This window comes from Lissotriton vulgaris, chromosome 6 (assembly GCF_964263255.1).
Source record: "Lissotriton vulgaris chromosome 6, aLisVul1.2, whole genome shotgun sequence".
In the NCBI taxonomy this organism is placed as follows: Eukaryota; Metazoa; Chordata; class Amphibia; order Caudata; family Salamandridae; genus Lissotriton; species Lissotriton vulgaris.
This window is the reverse complement of record NC_141694.1, coordinates 1888999811-1889012231: the sequence shown is the minus strand read 5'-3', so window position 1 is coordinate 1889012231 and position 12421 is coordinate 1888999811. Positions and strand designations below refer to the sequence as shown.

Sequence of the window (12421 nt, the reverse complement as noted above, 5' to 3'; positions counted from 1 at the left end):
GAAGACTGTGCGGGAGGACACATATCGGACGGCCACCAGTGCCACCACTCCGGATCGGTGACGCAACCGAAGAATAAAACCTCAGACTTACTCGAATTGGCCTTCAGACTGTTCCACTGGAACCAGTCGAAGACCATTACCAGACAGTCCCGAATTCTCTCTCCATCAACCTCCTGGTCTTTACCGCATGTGAAGAGGAGTTGCGTATCGTCGGCGTAGGAGATGATCTGGGCCCCATATGCCTCCACCGCGGCCGCCAAAGGGGACATAAAGATGTTAAACAGCGTGGGGCTCAACACAGAGCCCTGTGGAACCCCGACTCCCAGTGGCGGCATCTCGGCAGAACTCTGGGAAACCCAGACCGTCTGGCGGCGGCTTTCAAGGAAAGATGTGAACCATTTGAACACAGTTCCCCTGAGGCCGATGTCATGAAGCCTAGCTAGAAGCGCCTTGTGGGGGACGGTGTCGAAAGCCGCCGACAGGTCTAACATGACCAACATGGCCCTGCCGCCGACATCCAAGGTCTCCCTGATGATCTCAGTGACCTCCAACAAAGCCGTTTCTGTACTGAGATTAGGACGGAATCCGGATTGGGATGGGTGGAGCAGATTTTTAGCTTCCAAAAAGCTCAACAAGACGCCGTGGACGTGTTTTTCAGTGATCTTAGCTAGAGCCGGGAGAAGTGAAATTGACCTATAATTGGCCAGAGCCTCGGCGTCAAGACCCGGTTTTTTCAGGAGGGGGATCACCATCGCTCTTTTCCAAGAGCTAGGGACCCTCCCCTCCCTCAGGGAGGCATTGAGGATAGGGTTGACCAGCGGGTTCACCACAGCCGCCACCCCGGCCAAGAATTTGGCAGGGCAGGGGTCAAGCGGCGAGCCAGATTTAAGATTGGCCAGCAGCAGCCTGGACGCATCGCTGGAAACGGCTGGAAAATCAGACAATACCGCCACAGGCGTGTGCGGTGGTCCGCAACCGGCCCCAGGGGCGCTGCTTCCATCCTCCGTCCCCTCCACGAAGGAGGCCTGAATCGCCTTGATCTTGTTGGTAAAGAAACTAGCAAGATCACATGCCCACGCATCCGGAGAAACTAGAGGGGCCAAATGGGAGCTGGGGGTCGTGAACTCCTTCACAATGGTGAAGATCTCCTTACAGGAGTTTGCAGATGCCTCGATCCTCCTAGCCAGATATTCCTTCTTAGCTCCCAGAATGTCCCGGTGGTAAGCCTTCACCGCCGCCCTATAGGCGAGTTTAGCCTCCCCGTCATACAGAAGGCGCCAGGTCCTCTCGGCCACCTTACATTGGCTGCGAGCCACACGAAGCGCCTCCGTAAACCACTGCGCAGATTGCTGTATCGCCGTGGACCGGGGGGCTGCCCTAGGGGCAAGATCGTTCAACATTTCGGTGAGCCACAACTGCAGAGCCTCGGTGTCACTTTCCAAGTCACCCGAAAGGTGGCATGGATGGTCCACAAGCGCCTGCTCCAGCATGTCGGGCGTCACTCTGTGCAACGCTCTCGAAGCTGGTCTAGGCAGCGTAGGGGCGCTATTGTCCAGCCGCCCATTCTCCAGCACGGAAAATCTAATCAACCTGTGATCCGTCCAGAGCACCGGCAGGGTTTCGACCTCCGTAATCGGGACAGACGAGAACACCTGATCCAGGGTATGCCCCTTCTCATGTGTTGAACCTGACACAAACGGTATAAGACCCAGCGGGGATGTAATATCCAGCAGTTTATTCGCGTCCGGGTCGTCCGTCGCGTCAAGGTGGAAGTTGAAGACACCTGCCACCACGCAGTGCTGTGTAGACAGCGCCAGCTCTGAAATAACTGTCTGCAGGTCCTACAGGAAAGAACCCACAGGGCCTGGTGGCCTGTATACCAACAACCCCTTCAGAGCTTGGCCCGGGGACAGTCTAAGCGTGAAGGCGAGCAACTCAGAGCTCCCAATGGGGTTCAGGGGAAGCACTGAGCAGGAAACGCTCTTTTTCACCACTACCGCCACTCCCCCGCCCCTTCCCTTCACTCTATCCTGCCGGAAAATGTTATACCCCGGAGGAATGGCTGAAAAAACGTCCGGATTGGACGCCTCTCCCAACCAAGTTTCAGTCAATAAAAGACATAAGGGATTTTCCCTGACAAGGAGATCGTATATATGCAGGGCATGGCATCCTACAGACCTAGTATTGAGCAGCAGGCACAGATGTTTCACGCCAGCCGTAGCTGGGCGAGGGGCATTGACATATGTCCAGGAAGGCGTCCAGCCACAGCCCGGGCAACGCCGTTTACCCTTAAAACGCCCCGGGAAAACGGAGCGGCAAGAGCAAGAGTGGCTCTGCAAATCCCGCAACATCGCCGAGGAGTAGCAGACCATCTCTACCTGAGTCTAGCCGGACCGGCGTCCCCCGCCGCCCCGCCGCCTCCGGGACGCTGACGGGCGCAGACGGGCAGGACTCCGGCACGACCCAGGCTAAGCGAAGGCGTCCACCTGCGCGTCACGCTGCGCGTAAGGAAGCGAATTTAAATAGGCTCTCCAGTCAGCCCTGAGCGCGCGAGTCCGCTCCAAGACGGCGGCCGCCGCCGGCTGAGATGTCCCAAACGAAGATGGCGCCCAAAGTTGACCCCCAGGACCCGGACCCACCAAAGTGGAGGTGCTTTGCAGGCAAAGAATGCCGTTTTTTATGTGCGGTGAGAGGAGAGAGGGGCGCGAGCTGCAGGCAAGGAGCCTAAAATCAGGGGTAAGTGCAACTAAAAAACGAACCAAAATAGAAAACAAGGAAATCTTAAAATACTCAGCGCTAGTGCCAGCGCGAGCGCAGCAATGTGGTAGGTGATATAGACCGCCGCCACGCAAAGGCCCGCCTTAAATAGGCGCTCCAGTCAGCCCTGAGCGCGCGAGTCCGCTTCAAGATGGCGGCCGCCGCCGGCTGAGATGGCCATCTAAGATAAGCAGCTCCAAGAGATGCTTATTTATTGAATTGCTACCTGTCTTTTACTTCCTAGAAGTACACAGGGTCTGTAGTTCCAGGAACCTAGGACCACTGTATCTAGTAGACAGGGTACACTAGTATCCCAAAATAAAGACATGGTTACTAGGGGGCCGATTCACAGAACTAACTTAGGACAAAATCCTAAAAGTACTACTTTTGGTATTCACAGAAGGCATTTAGTAGTAGTAAAGTTAGTTTGTTGTCCTAAGTCTGTCTTAAGTCTGTCTTAAGTCTGTCTTAAGTATGTCTTAAGTTTGTCCTAAGTTTGTCTTAAGTTTGTCTTAAGTCTGTCCTAAGTCTGTCTTAATTCTGTCCTACTACTTTTGGTATTCACAGAAGGCATATGTAATAGTAGCAAAGTTAGGATTGTGTCTTAAGTTTGACTTAAGACAGATTTAAGACAGACTTAAAACAGACTTAGGACAGACTTAAGTCAGACTTAAGACAAAATCCTACCTTTACTAATACTAAATGCCTTCTGTGAATACCAAAAGTAGTAAGTTTAGGATTTTGTCTTAAGTTAGTTCTGTGAATCAGGCCCTAGGTGTAGTGCGGTATTGCACCTACCTAACTATCCTAGTGAAAACGAAACTTCCTAAGATTGGAGCAAGGGTTATGCTAGACCCTTAACAACCAATATAAGTTCAGTAGAACTTACTTACTCTATCTAAATATTATATGTGTCTAATGCTAGTGATGAATTTTCAATTTATCCACAACGAGATTAGCTGGTAAAACAATGCAGACCTGAATCCCAACCGCTGCACACCAATTTGAGAGGCTGTTTTTTTATATGGTCATACTTATGTAAGTGTAGCACCCTGCAGTAATCCAGACAACCCTTATGGTGATTTTAGTGGTCTTAGACAACATTAGAAAGCTCTCTAAGTGGTAGCTGTGGAGAGCAGCCTTAAGGGTTAGTCCAGGAAGAGTGTAAAGCAGCTTTTTTACCAGTACTTAATCTTATTGTATAAGTTAGGTGCAAAAGAATAACACAGTATAGTTATAAAAATAGATATTTTATTGCAAACACTTACTAACACATTGTATTATCGCCTAACCAGAGAGATAAACACAATACTTAGGAAATAGAGCACGTAAGTAGCACATATACACAATGGTCTCCAGGGGGAGACCAAACCATATACTAAAACAGTGGAATGTGAACCACGACTCAAGACAAATGTTGATCCAGGGGACGTAAAAGAGCCGGGGACCCAAGGAACTACCCAAGGTCAGTATCTAGGAACACCACAGAGATAGTGTGCAGAATGGGAAGACGACCGCATGCTCAATGTTAGTCAACGGGTAAGTCACAATTGCAGTTTTAGAGAAAAAGAACCCTTCCCAGCAGTCCATGAAGACACCCTGTGGAGGATGGAAGGTTGGAGAGTCACCACACACATGGATACCCCAAGAAACAGGATATCTACACTGTGTGCATAGGTGTCAAGTGACGTCGGAAACCACAGTAGACCACAATGGAAGACTTCAGGAAAGGTGCTGCTGGAGGAGAAGACTAAGGAGTCCTGTGGAATCCAAAGGTGGATTCAAGATGAGAAGAACCTCAAATCAGAAGGGACAGAGTCTATGGCACTCAGGAGTGACCAGGAGGCACAGAAGAAGAATGCCCACCAATGCCGGGGACGCAGTAGAGGTTGACGGTGCCCTTGAAGTTGCAGCGAAGCGGACCAGGCAATGCTGTGGAATGCCAGGAGCTGTTTACGAGCAGTCCCATGTCTGATCACGAGAGCCAGGGGATCAGTGGCCAGCAGGGGCACCACCAAGCCTTGGCAGCCGCAAACAACAGAGTCGGTAACGAAGGGGCAATGTCAGGACGAGCAAGGTGCAAGTGACTCACCACGAGTAGGTATGTCAGACCAGGCCCAGAGCAAACAGGGGAGCCCACTGGAGCCAAAGAAGACACTCAAATCGACCTCCAGGCACAGGAGTTGCAAGAAGACTTTGAGCAGCTCACCAAAGGATGAAAGCCCACGGTGCAAAGGATGCAATGCAGGCTAAGATCTTGGTTGCAGGAGATGATTTAGGTTGGAGTTTCTTGGAGATCAAAGATCTCTGGGAGAGAGAGTCAACAAGCCTTGGCAATGGCAAGTCGACACTGTGCACAGGGGTTCTGTTCCAGCGGTTCAAACAAGGGATACGGGCCTCAAACTCAGGATGAAGCCAGTGCAGGCCTCGAGGGACTTGCAGCACCACCACCTGTGTTGATGAGCCTTACAGAGTCCGTGGGAGCCCAGGATTAGAAGGCCTGTTGGCAGCGTCTCAGTGCCTACTGATGCTGGGGAGTGACTCCTTCACTCCATGGAAGATTCCTTTGGGGGTCTTGGATGTCCAAAGGCCCTGTAAAGAACCTGAATGGAGCACAGCCACAGACTTTGCAGCAGACTTGCAGGACGACGATACCAGGAGCAGCAGGAGTCTTTCCTGTTGCAGTCTCGGTTCCCAATACGAAGTTTAGTGAGGTCCAGAGTGCCCAGACGGTCGAAGATGAAGTGGTATGTAATCAGAATCTTGTCCCACAATGAATCTAGGGACCCATCCACAGGTAAGCCCTTAAAAACCCTAAGGAAAGAGTTGGGACGATTCAGGGATCCCTCCCACAGGAGTGGCTTGACAGTGGGGAGGATACTCCCATGTCTTTTGTCCAGTTTTGTGCCAGAGTGGGAGCCAACAGCTCCCTGAACTGGTTTGAGCTGGAGTATGCAAGGAAGGCACCAAATGTGCCCTTTATGCAGTCCCAAGGGTGCTGGCAGGCGCCCCCCATCCTGCCTCAATACACTAAACCCTCTCTGGGAGGTGGTCACACCTCCCTGTGAAAGGATATCTGCTGTTCTGCCTTCCCCTGCACAAGCTTTGCTCAGCACCAGTAGGGCAGAAACAGGTCTCTCATAGGCAGCAGCCCTAGCTTGGTGTCTGGTTCTGGAAGACTGGTACTGGGAGCAGTGGTGACCTTTCGGAGGAGCTTTACAATGCAGAGAATCATACCTCCCACACCATTTATGATGTGGGGGGTATGATTCCAACATGTTTGATCCCAAACATAACAGGGTTTGTTACAGCCAGTTTAGAGATGTTCATCGCGTAATGACGCATGGCCACTCTATATAGCGTAATGGCCGATGCGCTTGAAACCTAGAAGTGTGGGCTCTGAAGGTTTTAGGGTTGTCCCACTCATGCAGGGGCACCCTCACACTTAGAACTATTCACCCTGCCTTCAGGGTTGAAAGGACTGCCTTAGGGGTGACTTATAGGTTTTAAGTGTAGTGACACTTATATCTCACATAAGTGGTGCTAGCACCAGCTTACATAGGCTGCAAAGCCAGTCCTTGAGTCACAGTTTGTGTGGTCTCCTGTGGATGGCATAATACATGCTTCAGCCCATGGTAGACCCCTGGTGCACCTATGCCCTGGGTACCTTATCGGGGTACACCAGTAGCCGATCAGAAGTGTACCTAAGGACTCACCATGTCCAATTTAAGGAAGAAGCGCAGAGACTGTGCTAATTAGCAGGATCCCAGTGAGACTAGTCAGACAGTCAGACTAGTCAGTAAAACATAATGGCACCAGCAAAAAGTGGGGGTGACCATGAAAGCAGACCCTACTTTCCTTTAGACGTTCCATCTCCTTCCTCACTGCAAGTCCCGGAATGCCCTCCCCTCCACCTCCAGACCTCACACTGCCTCTCAGTGTTCAGGAAGGGACTGAAGACCTGGCCAGTCAACTGATCCTCATAGCATCAGCCCTCGGAGCATCAATACTGTTGCCGATGATTAGCCGCGGTTCACAAGTCCTGTTTGATTGCTTGATTGATGCGGCCACTAAGTAATATAATTCTAAGCTGGGAAGGATCCATCCACCTTTCTCCTTTAGTAAACAAGGTTTTCCTTGAAACTCATGGTGACCCACTTTCCCAAATAAAGAAGCCAACCATAAAAAAGTGTATTTATGTAACATGATAATATGAGAGTGTTTGAAACAAACCATTTAAATGATATACATTTAACTACTACTGAGAGGGGAATAAAGGGGCACTTATCATCGTTTAAGCGTGAAATGTCACCTGGTCGTGTGGAAACAAGCAACTGACTGATTATAAAGGGTCCACACTGTGATGTATAACGATGTGAATACACTGAATAAATAATAACTGTAGTCTTTCTGTTGTTTTCTCCTTACAGAAGACGATCAATCAGACCGCGTTGTTGTTAAACTGCTCGAGAAATAAAGAGGGGGAGTATGAAGCTTTGTTAGATCATATGTATGGCTTTTGAAGCTGCACCAGTGATTCTCTTCAAAAGATCTTCCCAGATGACACTGCTTTGCCACCTTGAGGGAGAGTGTCACAGGTGTGGTATGGGGGTATGGAACTTGTCTTTACAGTTGCCTGTTTAGAGCACCTCTTCTGGTAGAGGAGAAAATGCTTAGTAATGCAAAACACTCACATTTGTCTATGGGATAATCCAAGAAAAGCTGGTGGTGTGATTCTGGTCATGTGTGCTCACATTTACCGCAGCTTGTCTGTGCTGCTCACCATTGTCTTCCCTTATATCCCATTATTTCTCTGTTGTATTGTTTATTTTAGTGTAAAAGTAATATGTGCAAGCTATATTTTTCCTTTATTCAAGGTCAACATTTGTCACAAACCGGAGTTTGCACAACCTTCTACACTGGTGAATGTGATGTCTAATCTCTTAATCTGTCTGAAAGAACCACAAGCCAACATTCTTCTCTTAAAAGCAATAAATAAAGCTGTGTCTTCATGTGTTACGTCTTGTGTTCTGATTTCTTGGTTAGCATCAGAGAATCTCCTCTATTGTCGCTATCTCAGCAGAGACCAATCTTAAACTTCCTTTAACAAATTCAACAGGTCTGGCTTTATACAATACCCGGGTTCAAAGTGCCACACCTTGGTGTAGTCTCAGATGTCTATGTGTAACCCATTGATATTCACTCACTGTGCCACTTCAGACAGAAACCTGCACTGCATGGGAACGGTTCACCATGAACTGCTGAAGTGCCAGGCAAGGCCCCTCCAGAAGGACACATGTGGCTCTCGACTGCTTCCAGCGTTGTGAGGCCTATCCTGGACACAGCCTTGGCACTTGGGGTGAATAGTCAAATACAGGTGATGGGAGGAATGCTTGCACTTAGTCTAGCCCTCTTGCAATCCCTCTGGCTAGTATTCCGACTCATTGTTTTTCTCCCACAGTTTCACCCTAAAAAGAAGCCTGTCTTATACAAATCTGTTCTCTCTGACCTATGGCTGTTTGCCTGGAGTGCAGTGTTCTGCGTCGCTTAGCTATGGCCCCTTGGATTTTGTGTGTTGGATCTGAAGGATGGGTGTGCTGCACCTGGGGAAGCAGGCAGTACCTGTGTGTACTCCCTTGGCGAGCTCCTTTGCTGTAACATGAATAAAACCTAGATTGGTTAGTCTCCTACCGCGGTATTCTGTAGTCGTTGCTGCAGATTTATGGGGCTATCCCCGGAGCCCCGCCGGCCGCTCCGCTCGCCCTGCTTTCCCACGATGTCCCTCGTGTCTCATCTGGATCCTTGCCACAGGCGGCTGCTAATTAGAAGCGGCTCCCGGGGCATCTCATGTCCTTCGAGGTTGTTGTGTCCGGCACCTATGGCACCAGGCTTTACTTCCGCAAGTCCTATGGTCTGGCAGTACCGTTAGTACTGTGTTTCCTAGTCTTTGCCCTGGCTGGGGGGATACTTACCGGACTAAGGGGCAGATGTATCATCCGTTTTTTTTCTTGCAAAAGCTGCGATTCGTATAATAGCAGAGTTTTGCGACATAAAAAACGGCAAAATTAAGGAATCACAAAAAGCGATCCCTTAAATGCTATGTAAGAAACAATAAAGTTTTGCGATTTCACACTATGAAATCGCAACTTACCACCAACTTGTAGTTGGTGGTAATTTGCGAATTCTTTTACAAATGCATTTTTTGGCATTTGTAAAGGTGCCATGTGGTGCTCATACATTCCCTTAGGGTATGTATGTGCGTCATATGCGCACACATGTTAATTTCAGAGACCCTTGAAATTATTCTCAATTTGCAATTAGCAAATTGCGAATCACAAATTGAGAATAACTTCCCTTTCCTTCCTATGGGCCTCCTGGCCCAAATAAATGAATGGGAAATTATTCCTTAATTGCGATTAGCAATTTGCAAATCGCAATTAAGGAGTTTTAAGAAATCGCTTAAAAATAGCGAATTTCTACATACATCCCAAATTGCAATTCTCAAATAGCGATTTCTAAAAAATCGCTATTTGAAAATCGCAAATGATGGTGATGATACATCTGCCCCTAAGATCCGATAGTACTGTGTTTCCTGGTCTGTGCCCACACTGCGGGGATAATTACCGAACGGAGAGCTCCTATTCCTCACCCTCTACTGACCCTCGTTGTGCGTGGCATTTGTGGGCTTCGCTGCACAAGCGCCAGGAGAGAAAGACTGCAGCGGCAACCTCCTCACCCTGCACCAGGCATCTTGGCGTGTTCGACCGCCCGCGCTGAGTCAGCGCTGAGACACTGTGAACATTTGGAATGAAAAAGTTGTGAACATTCGTGACAAGAATTTTGAATTCTATTGAGGACACGGAGGTGAGGATTATGCTTCTCATTCTTTGCTCTTTATTTTTTACAGGAGCCAATAAAATAACACTTATCCAAAAAACTGCGGGCCATGTTATCAAGAAAGGGCGATACATTATCCCCGCTTTTATCGCTAGGAAACTGCTCCTAAAGCGGCGATAATGTGCTTGATAATATGCCCTTGAAAATTCCCATAGAAGATAATGTTCAGGTGTTAACCTAGGCTTCTATAGGGCATATTATTATACAAGGGCATATTATCAAGCCCATTATCACAGCTTTAGAGGCAGTTTCCTGCCGATAAAAGCGGCGATAATGTATCGCCCATTCTTGATAATATAGCCCCACATTACTCATGAGCACCTAGTGCTCCATAACAACCATAGAGAGCATGCCTATATAAGCCAAATCCGAGGCAACCATGTCCTCTTTCTTTGGTGATTATAGAACAGTTAAATCCAACAAAATAAGAACTCAATCCGGTAGAACCATCCTTTGAGATGAAGGAATTCTTCATGCACCAAGACATCCGGAGCCCAACGAGGCTAAACTTCTGAATCTGGGGATTCGACCAACCATATGCGAACAACCAATGGACAGCCATGTCGAAGATCGAACTGGATAGACACTCCAAATATTCCAGCGTATAATTTCCTCACGCTTTATTTGCTATCCATTCCTGCAATAGAAAGGAAAATCCGTAATACCCATAACCCCATCTGATATTGCAACCATCACAATAAAAAAAAACAGGGGGGAAATACAATATAATCATTATGCAGTATTATTGCAATGTAAATATTGAATATAAATACACGTACTCTGGGTGGGATAATCCTTGCCGCAGTGTCCTTAATAGAATTGAAAATTCTTGTCACAAATGTTCGCAAATTTTTAATTCTATGTCGGGACCGGAGGCTCCGATTATGCTTGTTCAAAGTTTAGCCACCACCACTGACGCTACATCATCAATAGGTTTATAATAGAATGACTTGAAAGTTGTCTCAGTTGACCAATCATATGCATTTATTATATCAGAAAGACTGACTTCCAGAGAAAAAGACTGGGACGCCATAGCCCCTCAAACAGAGAGGACACCAAATTTCGATATATCAATGCCCGCTTCCCTCATGAGCCCATCTAGACAAGGTGGCAGGGATCACTGGGCAAAAGGGCTTCTGTAGTGCAATCAGTGATTGACCCTTCATATCCGAACAAAACTCTGCTGTACTTACCTCATATGCCTTCACACATTGAACCACACACAGTTTAGGATAGTCTGGAAAAGCTGGATAAGACACTGTAGGAGTACTGCATTTAGTACGTTTTGAGATAACTGATGTGACCACTTCAGGTGAGAATCTGCGTCCCACTAGATACAGAGCTTGGATGTCAGAGACTTTTTTGCATGAAACCAGACAAAACAAAATGGTTAGTGTGGCAGAAAGCTGCTTTCGTGATAAGTACTTGTTGGTGGGCCAGGTTTCCAAGAATCTCACAACTATAGATATGTCCCATAGACCCAAATATTTAGGACAAGGGGGTATTACCATCCGAATACCTCTAAGCAGTTTGCATACCAAGGGATGCTCACCAACTAGTTTGCCATCCACTGGAACATGCCCTGCCGAGATGGCAGTCCGGGAGTTATTTACTGTTCTGTAAGCTATGCCAGATGTTGCCAAGGAGGCTAGAAAATACACGACCATAGAGACATTTGTTCTAGTGGGATCCACTTTTCGTTGAGAACACCAGCTACCCCATCTGTTCCATGCTGGTGAGTACCATTTGTGGATGTTAGTGGACCATGCCTCACTAATGAATTTGTGAGCATCTCTTGAAAGTTCCGGGATCTTCCATCTGTCCCTGAAACCTGCCATGCTACCAGAGGAAGTTGCCCTGACTCTATCAACGGATGCGGAGCCTTTTGAGGGTCAAGCAACAGGCTCCATTTCTGTGGAAGGAGGATCGGCACAGCACAAGACATCTCCAGAAGGACTGGGAACCAATCTTGTGCCCTCCACAAGGGCGTGATCAAGACTAACTTCGCTTGTTGACGCTGGCTATGAGCCAGTACCCTGGGTATCATCATAAACGGAGGGAAGGCATAGCACAGGACCGGGGGCCAGATCTGGAGAAATGCGTCCGCTATCGCTTCTGGATCTGGGCACCAACTGTAGAATTCTGGGAGTTGCCTGTTGAGCCGTGATGTGAACAGGTCCAACTGGCATGGGCCACAAAGTTGATTCAGAGATCGGAAAACCCGTGGGTGAAGTCTCTAATTGCTGAAATCGAGGAGGTAATGAGAGTGCCAGTTGGCATCCTCGTTCTTGCGTCCTGGGAGATATTCCGCTACTGCTGAAAGTCTGTGAATCAGGCAGTAGTGCCAAAAGTCCTTGGCGATCTCGGCAGAATTCAGGACCTCGTTCCTCCCAATTTGTTCACATAACGAACCGCAGACACTTTGTCCATGTGAAGCTGGATACAACAGTCTGTCTTCTGAGGTCAAAGACAGCGGATCCGAAACAAGCCCGCCAGCAGCTCCAAACAGTTGATGAGTAATGAGAATTCCTCCTGTAACCAACGGCCCCCTGTGGATAACGAACCGCACCGGGCTCCCCAACCCCAACGATTGGCATCCAACTCGATCACTACCTCAGGACTGGATCCGAAGATGGCGCTGCCATTCCAAGTCTCCATGTGGTCTAGCCACCACAGCATTTCCAACCTTGCCTCCTCTGAGAGGGGATTCCGTTCCGCATATCCGAGGCCTTTGCGGAGGTGCTGAATCTTCAGTCTCTGGAGTACA

At 48.4% G+C, this 12421-nt stretch overlaps 1 protein-coding gene across 4 annotated transcripts in view; it reads left to right on the top strand.

The window, feature by feature from the left end:
- Window positions 1-7776, top strand: part of LOC147709785 (uncharacterized) — a 1097608-nt gene extending 1089832 nt beyond the window's left edge. For all 4 annotated transcript variants that reach the window (XM_086928225.1, XM_086928227.1, XM_086928228.1 and 1 more), the window contains one exon: window positions 7188-7776. In XM_086928225.1, coding sequence (XP_086784351.1) covers window positions 7188-7234 — 47 coding nt within the window. In that variant the 3' untranslated portion in view covers window positions 7235-7776. The remainder of the gene's footprint in view (window positions 1-7187) is intronic.
- The last annotated feature ends 4645 nt before the right edge of the window (window positions 7777-12421 follow it).